The 15,824-nt window shown below is 36.8% G+C and overlaps 1 protein-coding gene across 1 annotated transcript; it reads right to left on the bottom strand.

The window, feature by feature from the left end:
• Positions 1 to 14,898: 14,898 nt before the first annotated feature.
• Positions 14,899 to 15,624, bottom strand: LOC145687489 (uncharacterized). Its single transcript, XM_081760949.1, has one exon. It carries the CDS (start codon positions 15,622 to 15,624, stop codon positions 14,899 to 14,901), a length of 726 nt encoding a protein of 241 aa, XP_081617075.1.
• Positions 15,625 to 15,824: the final 200 nt, after the last annotated feature.

The following is a 15,824-nucleotide window of genomic DNA, read 5'->3' as shown; positions in this document are numbered from 1 at the left end:
ACAAGCATATGTTTCACAGACAAAACAATATGTAAAGTTCTACTTTCCAGTTAGGCAACATTCCTTCAAAAAATTGCAACTATAGTTTGCATCTCAAGTAATTGGGTAAATGTGCCAGTAGTCGACCATTTAAGGAGATTTTCAACTTTGTTAAAGTATAAAAAAATCATTTTTTACTAATAACTTTTACTGCATATGTCATTAGAAAGAACAGTGTTTAAATTTTACGTTTGTGTAGCTCGCATAGGAAATCTTTTATAAATAATTACACAGGAAAAAGAAAATACCAGAAACCCTGAAAAAAACAATAGTCGGCCTATGAAAACCAAAGGTCAGCCATTACTTTAACCAATACTCAGCCACACTATAGAATTGACTTTTTTAATGGAATTTTAGAGATCAATTCCTCAGTAGCAAATTAAGGGACAAATATATTGCACTCAGAGTTCCTACAAAGAAAAACTACGTGGAAAACTGGCCCGCAACTAGAGGGAGCTAGGGGGCCTGGCCCTCCTAAACTTTTCGTGGCCCCTCCAGACCTCAACACAAAAAACACAATTTAGATATGTGTAAGAGATTTTTAATGACTTGCCCCCCCTAACATATCTATGCCCCCCCAAACCTCTGTGGCTAGAAGCAGGCCTGGTGGAAAATATATTGCGATACAGGAAAAAAGACATCTTGTATGATATTTACCATAAACTAAGAAAAATGTGCCTCGGCCTAGACTAGCCTATTTAAAACTAATATATAGGCCTATTTATATTTACATTGATATTTATATTTAGCTATGACATTAACCCTTTAATATGAAGTTCATTAAGCACATTCAGGACACATAAGCACTTGTTTAGCAGGTTCCTCGTACGATAATTCACTGAGGCATGTGCATTTTAAGTAGTACCAGTGATCACAAAAGTGACACCCAATATATTTAAGTGTATCGTTCTCAATATCACTTGTGAATTCCTCTTCAGGCCTTAGACGGCATTTCAACAACTTCTTGCGTCTCGTCTTTTTAACTACTAGTGCTACTTGGCTTGACAATCCTTTTCTTTTTGTTTTACTTAAAATTTTTCCTTTCTTTTGTATTCTCTCCCTTTTTCATTTTAGACGTTCCTCTTCTAGTTTTCTTTTCTTTTCATTCTTTACCATCTGATAATTTCTCCATGCTTGGTAGGATACTGCACGTTGAACTTTTTCTCTGGGCACATGTTTGGTAGTTTTGTTTTTGATTGGAGCTAGCCAGAAAAGATGCTAATCAAAGCCAGATGATATGGAAGTATTTTACGAAGATTTTCTTTTAATTTCTTCTGAGATTATATGGAGTTATTTCTGGCTCTACTGACTGTAGAAGCAGAAGCAGACCTTTCACCTTGCCTCGCTTCAGTACAAGATGCCATAACGGATATGTTGTTTTCCTGGTTTGAGTCAGACGTAACGTCTATTTCTGATATCGAAGATATATTTGTAGGCTCTAGACGGCCAATTGCTAAAATTTAGTATGTTCCAGGACTAAGATATCGAACATTTCACTAGCAAGTATCTACTGATAGCAGATCGATCCTCTTCGGACAGAACAATAGCCTTATATGTGTTCATTAGTGTAGAATAAGAAGACTCTTTGGATAGAGTATCCTCAACGCACCTGATTGCAAAAACATCTGACACTGAGTCTATTCCAGTAGATGTCTTTGGATTGGTTGAAAGAAACGCTAAATCACGCGTTCTTAAACTGTTAGACATATTTTCCTCACGCTCACAGTGAGTTAGAATGTAAATATTTATGATTATTCTGTATTGTTTCGGCAATCAGGCAACTCTAGGAACAGAGCAGATAAGAACAGATAATAATAATAATAATAATAATAATAATAATAATAATAATAATAATAATAATAATAATAATAATAATAGTTGAAGAGCAATTGCAGCCTTGGAATTAAAAACGTGCAGAAACGCGACATTGTGCGGAGTGATTTAAAAAAATAAATCAATTAGATATTGATAACCCTTACTTCCTCATAGCTACCTTAGATTAAAAGACTAAGCTATGATCAGTGTCAAGGGCGTCGATCCTGCTAGGGCCGGGGGGCCCGGGCCCCCAAAGCTTATGTGGGCCCCCTATTGTATTTATGAATATACAATATTTGGCATAATTTGAATGCAATTTGTCTTAAAATCCTAACCTTCCGCATCCGAATGACCCCCAAATTTACAGGGAAATCGGCGCCCTTGATTAGGGTAAAATAAATACTCATTACCTGTCCTTTTTAAATTTTAGAGAAATAATTCAGACCAGCCATAAGTCCTTAACCTTTTTTCCCTCAGTTCTAGAAAAATACAAGAATTGAAATGGTTACAATACCAGACTGATGTTAAAGTACGGGACAAAAATAAACGACCAACATCGTCATAAGTTTTAATGGCATTTTCGATCGCTTAATTTTGTCCCGTACTTTATAACTGTATTATACTTGTATGATGCAATTAGTGACATCATAACAGTTACTTTTTCATTAAATCGTTAGAAAAGTCTTCTACGTATTAGTTAAGTGTCTTAGTTGTATGTCATGTGTCATTTAAATTGAATGAATGATAAGTGGATGACTACTGGAGTTTATGTATCCAGTAGCCGTCCGTTGAAAGTAATGGGGGGCTGACCATTGGAAATTGAAGTGAAGAGTCATTTCCAGTAGTCAGCCCCCTTATTTCTACGCAATATCTTGTTTTGTATCATAAACCACGAATTTTTAATAAGCTACGATACATTCATGCATAGAAGAAAGGAACAACTCGTACTATTTTACAATAATATAATTTTAACTTAACTTTGAAGTAAAGCTTCTTCCTTATTTTTTTTATTAACAAAATGCGCACTTTGCTCACTTGCATCAGCAGACCTCAAATGATAATTTTTCTTTTCTATCACGAGGAGTCACACCAGGCCAGAACAAATGAGGTTGAATACTGGAGCTCTGATTTAAGTTGTAGTTGATTATTTGTTTGATAACAAGCTACTGTATGTTTATTTAATATGCTTTTTTATGAAAAATGGCTGACTACTGGAGACGGCTGACTTTAGGCACACTTACCCTCCTAACTAACTAACTAATTCTATGGCCTATGGAACCCGGAGGTTCAATGCCGCATTCACAAAAGCTCTCCACTGACTTCTATCCTTAGCTAACTGGATCCAGTTTCTACTTTGTATTTCTATTTCTGCTAGATCCATCTTAATATTGTCCTCCCATCTGCGCCTAGGTCTTCCTAATTATAAGCTCAAGTAATATGTAACATAATAATAATAATAATAATAATAATAATATCTTAGTATCAAACTTTAAGCGATTTTTATATGATGCATATATTCATGAAAATAGTCACTACTTGTTATGTACTCATTTGGTGTTCCCCTAGGGTTACTAGGAATTGAAATCAGGATCTCTGACTGTGCAGTCCAGTATGCTAACTGTATGACCACAGAGCACGGATCTGACAAAAAAAAAATTTCATAACATTTTGCTACCCCTCCTTTTCCCGTATTAAAGTGCCATCCGTGAAGGAATTGTTTTCAATTCTGGGTGAAACCAGTCAGTTTTCTCTGGAGAATCGAAATGTCCAATAAGAAATGGGGGTCCCACTTTAAAATTTTGAAGTTACCCCTACCGCCAAAGGGAATGGGGATAGCGGACTTTGTTTGGTATAATTGAACTATATGGGCGTGTGTTTTCAATTTGATATTAACTTAGAAATCTATTTGAACTTTGGTAGTGCTAGCATTTCCATAGCGTCATCTTCGTATACAAACAGATGGTGAATGAAAGTGACAGAGGTTTGAAAGCTGACAGTTTATCTGATTTTGTTTTTATAACCAATTCAAATGTTAAAAATGTAACGTTGTATTTCGAAAAAATAAAATATCCTTATATTGAAAGAAAACCGGACTGGGAACCGAACCGTCAATCATTACTGTAATTTCAAGCGCCTCGCTAAACCCACTTATTTTCTTCTTAATTTACGTCGCGAAAGGCGGCCCCGAAGTTCATTTACCAAAGTCTACTTTCCCCTTATCAGTAATTTCTGTATATTTCCTACTCGGTTATACACGTTTTACAGTAACCTTGAATGATAGGAACACAAACACAGACACGTCGAGAACATTTAAAATTCCAAAAGTTCTCCCACCGGGAATCAAACCCGGTACCCTGTACACCACAGACACACATGCCAGCCACTAGACCACACAGCCAAGTTATAAAGCCAGCGCGTTTTAATAATTCTACTGGAAATGCACGAGATATGCACTTGTAATACATTGAGTGATTTATTCGAGAGAGGCAAAGCATTTTACTTTGAATTCATTTCTTGGTTTCGTTTCTACTGTGTTTATTCTTTGTATTTTTCGTACACTACTTGAAAAAGCAAATACATTTTTCGCTACGGTGTCCAGAAATACTATTTTAACTGATCATAAAACAGAAATCTTTCGGTGAAATAATATGGGGTAATGTGTGCTATTCTAGTTTCATACCGAGTTCCTTCGTAGCTAAGCGGTTAGCATACGCACCTTTGACGTAAGAGACTCGGTTCGATTCCCGGTGTGAGCTCATGTGGTTCGGATTTCACGCTAATCAGTAGGTAAACGTCTCATATAGCCTCGATGCTGAAAGGGATGTTAAAATCAACTCAACATTATTTTATACCATCAATTGAAGCAAAAGGTAGACGATACTATCCTGTTAAAAACATGTATTTATTTCTTTGGCACATATTACAAAGCATAGGACTATTTGCGACACTTCAAGAAAAAGATGCTTTATGAATATTAAGTCGCTTCAAGCGTTGAAATCGCTTTGTAAAAATCCAGATTATGAATTGCAATAACTTTTTACGTTTATATTGTTTTCTATCTCTCTCTTATATTTTCTCTCTCTCTCTTTCTTTCTCTATATATACACACCTGTATATTACAATAGGTATCAAAACATGAATAATTTTCATTTTGGACGTGTGATTTAAGGTTGGTATTCAAATCAGAAAGTTGTTCCCATTATAACGATGTTAACTTTCCTCATTTTAGCGTCTTCGTATATAAATGATGACAGGGTGAACAAATGTAACAGGCTTTGAAACGTGATAGTTCATCTGATTTTTTTTTTCAAGCACTTCAAAGCAGAACTTTATATTTAAAGAAATGTTTCCATATGTTGAAAAAAGTCAAAACTGCCGGGAGGCAGATTCGAACTGCCGCCCTCCGATGCTAGACTTTCAAGAACACGACTAAACGCGCTTGACCACCGAGACAGTTCATGAAAAAATATGTTGTAATAATGCTCATATATCGCTCCAAGCGCACGTTCACACCTGAAGTTTTAAATAGTCATTTTCTCCCTATATCAGTAATTTCAACTGAAGATATTGACTGATTTTGCATATTGGAACTGTGCATGAAGTGTGAATTGCATATTAAACGCAGAAATACGTAGTTGACTCTTAAGTTCATGTTTCTGTTCAATAGCTTCACATGTTAGTGAGTGTTTCCTAATACCTGTGTCATTTTCCCTCTTTTTTCCCACGGGATATTCTTCGTGTAATTATTTGACACACTAAGGTTTCATAAGATTAAAGGTTTTTTGCTTATAATTTTCTTATTTTGCTTTATGTTTTCTCTAAAATAATAAATAATTATGCATTATTACACTGCTTTGTTAAGGAAAGCACAAAGAAGCGATAATATAGTCAGAAGAGCGAGTTATTAATGAAAATGTGGAAGTTACAGTATATGCGAACTTTTTTTTGCGGATGACGATACATGAAAATATTAAATACACAGTGGTAACCCACCTGAGGTCCGTGGTCCTACCTCCAGGCACTCCAAGTCGAGATGGGAAGACTCTGGGTTACCTCGACGTTGCTGTAGCCGTTTCGTCTGCACCAGGTAGCACAATCACTTAAAAACACTATTGCGATAAAATTACTCACTTGTACTTCGAGCGGCTGAAATACAAGAGCAGGATAGACGGACGATGGTCAGGACTTCGTGTAAGACGATGTCGTCACTGAGCTTCGCACAGGACTAGAAGTCTTCGGAAAATTGGGACTTCGCACAGGCTGGTCTTCTCCTGGATGGATGATGGAATAGAGGTGAGACGAATGGAAAATGCAGTTCCCAGGTTAGAACGATGTCCAACAGGATTTCATTCCAAAGGTCATCTGCTATCTCCAGTAGACTACAATATTGGCACGTCGATACGAGGCGTTAATATAGATCTTAAGAAAGATTATGAAACGTTCACCAAAAGGAAGTATTGAGAATGTTTTTAAATGACGTAAGCGACGCAAGTTCGAGTTAGGAAGAATTTTATTAGCTGGCTCGAATAAGTCCGTGGACTTAATACAACACAAGTGACTTCCTACATGTGGTGTTCTACAGATACGTAAATCAGCGTTAGCACAGGTTAACTAATATTGTATTAGGAAGCGTTCAGGAACACAAGAGTTAGAGTTAATGAGAGATCTTGAAGAGATTCGTGTAGAGCCAGTGCTCAGATTAGGTAAACAGAATCTGAGTAGTAGTAACTAAGTTTTTAGATTAACTGTATACTCACAGTGAGACCAGTGGTACTATCCAGTTGAAGTGAGCACTTAGGAATGAATTGGCGATAACACACACTGCTCGTCTCCAATGATGAATCTTTATGAAATGACCGTGGTGAAAGGAATACCGTCCTTACGCCGTATGATGGAATTTAACAGTCACTGCCGACACAATAGCACAAGTCGGTGAATGATGTAACAAAGTTTCTCCCGACCAAAGAACGGGCTAGAATAAGAGTGTCAACGTTCCGGCGTAAGTTCATAGTTAGGCTGTGGACGATAAGTCCATGTCTTGGAGTCTGATGGAACTTTACCCGAAGGGGGCAGCAAGCACGAAGCTTGTGCCTCTTCGAAAAGGTTATCGGAATTTCCCCGAAGGGGGCAACGAGCGTAAGCTCGTGCCTCTTCGAAAAACTGTATGTTAATTCCCTGATGATAATCCCCCAAAAAAGAGAGATGTCCTTAATTTTGTTTGCCCTTATCATTTTCACACGGCACTAGGGCAGGAACGTGTGAATGCAGGGGTAAGCCAGGGTTTTACCTGATTGGATTTCTAAATATTTATGAAACGAATTTGAGTATCTGCAGCTGAGCAAGCAGTCGAAGGGCGTATCCTAAAAGCTTCCTTTACATGGGAAAATTTCTTTATACAAAAACCCTGATAACCTGAGGAGGCTGACATTTGACCTCATGTGTACAAAGAGTCACGTCTGGTTACATATAGTGCAATTTACTAAGACAGGTTCAATTACACCATGACTCTACAGACACATTATATTTCCAATAAAATTTAAAGAGTTTAAAAGTTCAAACTTTACAAGTGTGCTGTAAAAATAATAACTTAAGACTATGACAATTTGTATTACTAAAACGTCCAAAAACAGTGTGAGTAATCAAATTTATAATCCAACACTTGTGGTTGTATTGCGAGGAAATGAGACTTTGTGTCAGAGTTATTGAATATATTGCTGGCTAGCAAAATAACCTTTTTAACCTTTGAGTTAACTAAACGAAATTCAGATTATTCCTGTTGTGTCTATTTATTTAAGGTTGTGATAACCAAAAGTAGGAATCTGTTACTTTCCTCCTAAAAGAAAATATTATCTTCTCAGATGAGAAAGGTTATAGTTTAACTGCTTCTTGAGGCAGACAGTCAGCTGCCTGGGAGAGGGTGAAGCAGACTCAATATTTCATCCGAAAAAACATAAAATAAAATAAAGACAGCTGGAAGGAACCGAATGAGCGCGAAGAGAATGACTAACATTTCCCTGTTCTATTGCTTTTCCTTGTTTTAAGATTTAAGAAAAAATAAACTTGTCTACACAATTAGTAAAATAATTGTCGTTAATTGTTTGAGTAATTGTGGAGTGTGGCAAAAATTTTGGCGCCAATTGAGATGGTGCGTCCGGCACACTACAAATGTTATTGCTGGGGGATATGTTAATATATTCGTATACTACAAAAGATAATGTATGTATGGTAATTTTCTTAACTGCATGTCATCACCCTGTAAAAAACCCGCGTATACCGCTCATCAACTAATGAAGAATAATATACCAAAGATGTTTGGATATATTTTTCCTACATGGGTGGGGAAAGCGGGAATGAAAGTGATTTTCATTTAAATCAAATAATAAGAATAATTTCAAGTTCAGCTTCAATCTGTTCTGTTTGATGGTTCACCACGTCTAGGCTAATGATATATACACTTGTGAGGAAAATACTTTTCTGTCTAGTGTAATATATCGCAGAACTGATAATAATTCCTGTCCGTTATGAAGAGGTTATTGAAACGTTTAGGGAAGAAAAGGATTGTCCGTGTCCGTATCTGAGAGTGCCCGTATAAAGGAGGGTTTTGTTCCGTAAGAGAACCTATAGTTTTGCCGGGACAAAAAATCTGTCCGTATTATAGAGGTGTCCGTTATTGAGAGGTGTCCGTTAAGGGAGGTTTCACTTTATTATTATTATTATTATTATTATTATTATTATTATTATTATTATTATTATTATTAATTACTTACCACTAATGTTGCCTGCCTTTATTTGCATTGGAAAGTGTTACTAAAAAGCAAATCAAATAACACTCCTCGCCATTCACGCTCCCGAACTCGAAATACATGATTTACAGTTATCTGTGTTAGAGGAAAGCACATTTATTATATTATTCTTTCAAGTACCACGTTTCACAAGTTACTTCACTTTCAATGTGTAATTCCATATCATCACTAATAATCACCTTGTCCCGCTAGGAAATAACCCTCTCCTGCAAAAAAAAAAAAAAAGCCTGACCGTACCGAAAGGGCGTGAACCTTTTTTAGGCGATTATCCAGGTCCAATATTTCAATAAAAGGGGATAAGTCCCTGCACACAAATATTTCAGTAAAAGAGGAAAAGTTATTGAAACTTTCTGAATACCTATTTATGGGCGAAATTTGGTTCCCTTGGAACTTTTTAAGAGTTTGAAGGGCCGCCATTTTGAACATTTCCATCTGATTATTCTGGTTAACGAACTCATCAAGATATTTCAACAATTAATGTTTGTGCCAAGTTTCGTCTCAATCCGCTGAAAATTAGGGTGGTTATGGCATTCGCAAATAGCGTTATATATATACAGATAGATAGCACAAACAGAAGTGTTTTGCTCCCTTCTCGCACCTGTGGTGCGTCAGAGCTAAACCGGGCCCCTTTGCAAAACGTATTGACCAGCCTAACCTAAACACAAGCCTCTTACTTGCTAACGTAGAAATGTGGTCGGGAGGTGTAAAGCATGTAGAAATTGTATTTTTAGTAACCATGAGTATGGTCCACTTCCATGTTTTTACCTTTTGCAGCTACTTCGGAACGTTCAATTTTTATTCTTCACTAATCGCAAAGTGCGTTTACATTCAAAATAAGAGAAATTTTGGTGGCATTTGTTCGGATATTCTTCTCTTTCGAAATGAAGAAAAGAATAAAAGCAATACGCAAAGTCAAAAAGTATTATCAGTACTAAACATTACCAATAATAATTGCTACGAAAAACTAAATAGACCTCTTTTACCCTCTCATGAGCTGTATGTATTATCAACAAAAATTTTTAAAAATGTCCTTGACGGGGGTCCGAACTGGCGACCTTTGCATTTGTAATCAAGCACCTTAACCACTACACCAACATCATGGCATGGTGAACGTTTAGTTGTCGGCGTTTAGTTGTCGTTCCCACATCGACAATTTTTACTCTTTTTTCTAAGTTTAACAGCTGTTTCTGGCTTTCTCTTTCGGTGTCGTCCTTTATTTACGCGCTGCACTATTCGTATTCACAGCTTGTGCCCCTCAGGAATGTCTTATTCGGATTAAAATTTTCTTTTTGCCCCTCAGTAAATATTTGATTGATTTAATTCTCATGCTCTCCACGGATGGAGCGCAGGAATGCCAGACTCGAAAAGTAGGTGTACATTTACTTTCCTGACAGATAATACATATTGTTCCAGACACTCTAACAGTACATGATGTGCTAGGCATGCACTATTTCAGTATTCTAAATTCAACTCCGACGTTGAAGCATTTGTTGCTTCTTTTTCTAAGCGATTGTGTACTAGAAGCAACAAACGCATCAACTTTATTAGATGGTAACTGTCGCAAGTATACTTTGAAAGTGAATGTGGAAGAAAGTAAATAGACACTCGTCATTTTGCTATAAAATTGCATGGGGACCAGATTTTATCTGATCCCAAACAGTTATCGTCGAATATACGCGGTTAAAGGAGCACTCTGATTAGCCACATTCAAAAGACCACAACAATTTATCCCTCTACAAGCGACGTACTCCTCATCCTCTGCGTCCCAAGTCGGAAGAGCACTTGGTTAGCAATCCAAAGGTTGGTGGTTTGCGCCCACCCTGAGGTATACCTACATTTTTTTTTACTTATTTAATGTGTTCTTAGACTGACCTTAATGTCAGTACATTACGCATATAGGCGATTTAACATATTTTTTTTGGGGGGGGGGGGGCATTTTGTAGTTATTTGACCCTTACGGCATGGGGAACATACCTAGAACATACTAGGCACGTTCCCCAGGTACATGTCAGGCACGTGTCTAGGGACGGACATAGACTGTGACTATCACTTGCATCCACGTGATTTCACTCTCAAAGTTACCCTCATGCGCAAAAAAAAAAAAAAATGAGTGTATACTCTAACCCACGATTTTTCGCAATTATTCCATTTTACTTACGTTTATGGGTAAAGTTCAGTTATTAGTAAGTGGAGATGATAGAAAGCAATACATCTAAGAAGATAACTCCAAAAAAGATAATAAAATAATAAAGATATAAGCAAAAAACAAAATTATGATCGGTTTTGTGTATACTGGCAAAAATGCTTTTGAGGGAATTTTTCAGTAGCACAGCACGACTGCAGAGGGAATTTCACAATTGTAGTATCGCAGTATCCAGAAGTTGAATGAAGAAACTAGAAAGTGGAGTAAAATATTGCATTTATTGGTTTAAACCTATGGGGTAAATTGCCTGCCAAGTATAAATTAGCTTGTGTAACCAAGATGTACGGAAATATAGAAACAAAGAGGAAAACTGTTTTCTTAAGTTTGGAAGTGACATGCTCTATAGCCATGAGCATTTATTTGTTAAGAGGAAGACAAGCAACAAAAGATAGTCTGTGTGGTCAAGTGGGTAGAGTTGCGGACTGGTAGTTCTCATACTATTTTGACACCAGATCGAATCCCATCCGATCCCATCCCATCGTCTGTCGGTTCGTCACGCTTTTACATGCACTCAAATAGAGGCCATACTGTTCAACGTATCTGGACCGAATTCTAGACATAACGTTTTAATGACATACTATCGTTTCGAATTTTATATCCTTCGACACCTAAAAGTAAGGGAAGTTTACTGAAGGATGAAAATTTAAAATAATTCAATTTTCTCTAAAAAAAAAGGCTGTGACGATTGTATTTATTTTTTTATAAATATATATTTTATTAACAACTCTCTACCGTAGTATCAATCATTTTTCTGAAAAAATACATATTGTGTAATTTACTGTATGGTATGCGTTCTTTTTGCACATTTTTCTCAACCACATTTCATAAATAAATGTATCATTAATAACCTAACAATATGACAACTCGTTCGTCATGTAAACATTCAGAAGGAGTAGTTTGCTCTTAGGGTGAGCTTTCATCCGATGATTTTATCATTAACGCCTCAGGCAGTTTTGTTCATATTTCGTATAGAAATGTTTCATTAATAAACTAACATACAACATAAGTCGTTTATCCCGATTACATACAGAAGGAGACGTTTTCTCAAGGGTTGAATTTTTTTTTTTACAATTTTCTCAGTAATAACTGAGACAAATTTGTTGTAATTTCAGTAAAAATATTTTCTCTAGTAATATTACAATATGGTATAACTCGCTTGTTCCGAAAAGAAAAATCCAAAAGAGATAGTTTACTCTAACAGTGAAATTTTCCCGACAATTTGCTTAAAAAATTACTCGATATACTTGGTCCAAATTATAAATAATTTACAATATGGCATAAATCGTTTTTCCTCAAAATTACAGATAGAATAGTTTACCTTTGGGGGTAAGTTTTTCCCGATGACCTTCCCAAAAACAACTCAGATGCTTGTTGTTCATATTTCATAAATAAATGTTACATAAATAACCTAGCTATATGGTTTAATTCCCTCATCCTGAAAATCTAGAAGTAGTATATTACTTTTGACAGTAATTTTTACCCTGCGATTTTCTCAAGAACGACTCAGGCGATTGTGTTCGTATTTTATAAGTAAATGTTTTATGAAAACACTAACAATATATAATAGCTCGTTTGTCCTGAAAAGATCCACAAGGGATAATTTATTCTTGGGATGACTTTTTTCATGATTTTCTCAGAAATTACTCAGACGCTTTTGCTTATAGTTCACATACAATTATATCCTTAAGAATTCTAATATATGGCTTAAGTTATTTCTAACGGATATATGACCAATTCGTACTTTACTTTTGGGCCTAAAGTTTCTTCTAACAAAGTTTTCCAAAACACAGTATTTTATTCGCAATTTCCCAAATAAATGTTTCAAAAATAGCTGCAACCTAACATGAGTCAGTGTAAGAAATTCGAGCGAGAAAGTACAGTGCGTTTGCTCCGCACTCTTTCTTAAATATATTTTTAAATGTTACAGTTAATCACAATTTTCCGAACAAAATCGAAACTTCTTTTTAAATGTGCCTTGTGGTCAAATGGTTCAAGTGCATTGATTCTGGATTTGATTTCCAGTGAGAGCTAGTGCATTTTCGTCTAAGAGATGTGACACGTCGGTGCAAAGAAAAAAGTGTTTAAATAAGCCTAACCAAGCTAATCAATAACAAAAAGAAATAATACAATATTACGAAATTATCGAAGAAACGTTGTTAATATTACGTAGGTAGGTGTGACTGAAATTTTCGAACGATGATTGTCAATTCCAAAGGTTAAAAAGTGAAAAATACAATGCCAGGTAAATCAGTGGCCTCTAGCTAAAGCTATCCTACTAAGAAGTGATTGAGATACCAAAAAAATGTTGTAGTCGCTGGGAGACATGTTACGAAAATACAGAGGGTGAAACAGAGAGTTTGATACTGCAAATCATGGATAGTCTGCACCTTCGTTTGAGGGCGAGTATTGAAGTCCGTAGGCCTACATAGGTAAACATTGAAATGAACATTACAACACAATACCTGTTTAATATTGATCGGAGCTTGCTGACAGGTTTGCAGTGTATTTGACGGGGTTTGATATTGTAACGATTCTTGCGAACCACTTAGCCTTCCCCACTGTATTATCCTCGCGCCACGAGTAAAACTCTGACGTAGGTGTATCACATGTGTCTACCCTGTCGATTTTACAGGCGCAGGGGAGGCCGTTTCATTCGGGCACAAGACACCGTGTGACGAACACGCTGTATTCAGAACTAGATGCAGGGTTGCCACGTTATGAGCAATTGTTAAGATTTGAAAAAAGAAAATATCTGTAGCAAATACCATTGCACTTAACAAAGAACCATTGAATCCATTTTGGCGAGATTTTCACTGATACTACCCTGGAAATAAACTTGAAAAATGGCTACTTTTCGAGAAAAAAGTGAAACGAAATCTTTGAGTTTTACGTCCCACGGTTATGCCGGCTAGGCTAAAGGAGGCGGTAATGATGAGAAATGAATGAAATGGTGGAATGAAGAAAGTGGGAGGAAACGGGAAAACCCCGAGGAAACGCATGCACACTGTCTTTGTCCAATACAAACTTTACTTGGCGCGAGCTGGATCGAACCAGTGACTCCATGTACCAGAGGTAAACGCTCTACCACTGAGCTACCGCGGCCCCGCTACTTTTCGAGTTTCTTTGAAAAACTGCTTTGGTTGATATTTTTATATTTGAGGAAAAACTTGTAAGTGTTACACATGTTGACTTCTGGTCTCAAAAAAAAAAAAAGAAAAATGCGGGAGAGGGAATACCACCGTCTGGAATATCACCGCACCCCCCCCCAAAAAAACGCTACTTTTTCAGTTCAAACTTCAGAATGGGGTACAAAAGGGAGGCAGGTTACTCAGTGATAAACTGCTTAGCTCTGGTTCACAGGGTCCCTGGTTCGATCCCCGGTCAAGTAAGTTTGTGTCTGTAGGTGTACCCTCGTTTTCTCCCACATTCTCATTCCACCAATTCTTCCATTATCATTCACTTGCTTCATCATCGTCTCCCTTAGCCTTACGGGCATAATTGTGGGACGTTAAACTGAAAAATTTAATTTACATGAGGTGCAGACTCACATAAAAACTCGATTGGTCCTCATCCAAAACAAAACTGTAATAATAAATAAAATACTGTACTTCTGATGCTCCAATTTTTAGAAGACAACGGCCTTCCAACCGGTTTGTGACGCTTATGCCTTACAACTGGCATACAGATGTTACAATCAACGTTCTAATATATTTTTCTCCCCGCACCCTGGAAATATTGTCTACTTGACTAGGCTAGAACAAATTCAAATTAATTTTAAGAAAAATAATTCCATTGTACTTACCCAGTGTTACTCTAATGGAACAGCTAATATCTCTTGGGAATCATCACTATCATCATCTGAGTCTGAAGAACTCGCCGATGTTTCACTGTCTGTGCTATCTGTACACGAAATCACAATTCTTTCTATTTCTTGTTCCATCAATCCATCTTTTTCCCAATATTCCCGCTCACATTCTTCTACATGTCTACAGAACCCTCGCCAGTCATCTTGTGTGCAAGACATTATTCCACGTTCTGTCAATTCATGCAATGTATTACTTGCAAGCGAACCTGTCGTGTTGTTGTCCTTACTTTTGCCCAAGCAAGTTCAATTCCATTCAAATCACACATATAGGGTGGAAGCCATAAGACTGAATGGCCGTGCTCTTCAAAAAGTTTGTCAACGCGATACACTTTCTCCCTTGGTTTGTGCAGCTGAATAATTTGGAACAGTTCAGCCTTTCTTAAGTTTTCATCAAAAGAAAGGTTCTGTGTTTGTAGCCACTGAATCATAGTTGACTTTAAACTGGTAGATGTTGGGATTCTCAGTGATTGCACGCTGTGGTATGGAGCATTGTCCAAGATTACAACAGATTGAGGGGGAATGTTTGGCAATAACTTCTCCCGTACCCACTTCTCAAAATTCTCACTATTCATTTGCCCGTGATAGTCACCAGTAGAACTGCCTGCTTTATAAATTAACTGTGCATTAGGCACAAATCCCTCCGTACTTCCAGCGTGCACTACAATGAGTCTATTTTTATTGCTGCTGTTAGAATATACTCCTGTTACATCATCATTTTGCCAACATCGCGAATATGTAATATTACTATCAACAGCAGTTTCATCTACATATATGATCGTCATTTTTTCCTCACGAGCCTTCTTTACAGACCGTAAATTCTTACTTCTCCAAGCTACAATATCAGATCTTTCAATAAGCAATTTTCGTTTGTTGGCGCAAGTTTTCCACCTAAACCCCATTTCTTTAAGAACTTTTCTTAACGAAGTGGCTTTCCACGGAAAGTGAATCTTCTCTTTCAAAACAGGCAACAGCTTGTTACATGAGGGTACCACCTTTTGAATTAAGTACATATCATTAACAGTTCTTCTAATAACACATCGATCAAAGTCATCGACATGTACATTTCTGTTAGGAGTTTTTTCCTATGTTTCCCAGGAGA

The sequence above is a fragment of the Thermobia domestica genome, chromosome 6 (genome assembly GCF_964235325.1).
Source record: "Thermobia domestica chromosome 6, izTheDome1.hap1.1, whole genome shotgun sequence".
NCBI lineage: Eukaryota > Metazoa > Arthropoda > Insecta > Zygentoma > Lepismatidae > Thermobia > Thermobia domestica.
Note: the sequence above shows the minus strand (reverse complement) of the source record. Positions and strands in the feature narration are given on the sequence as shown.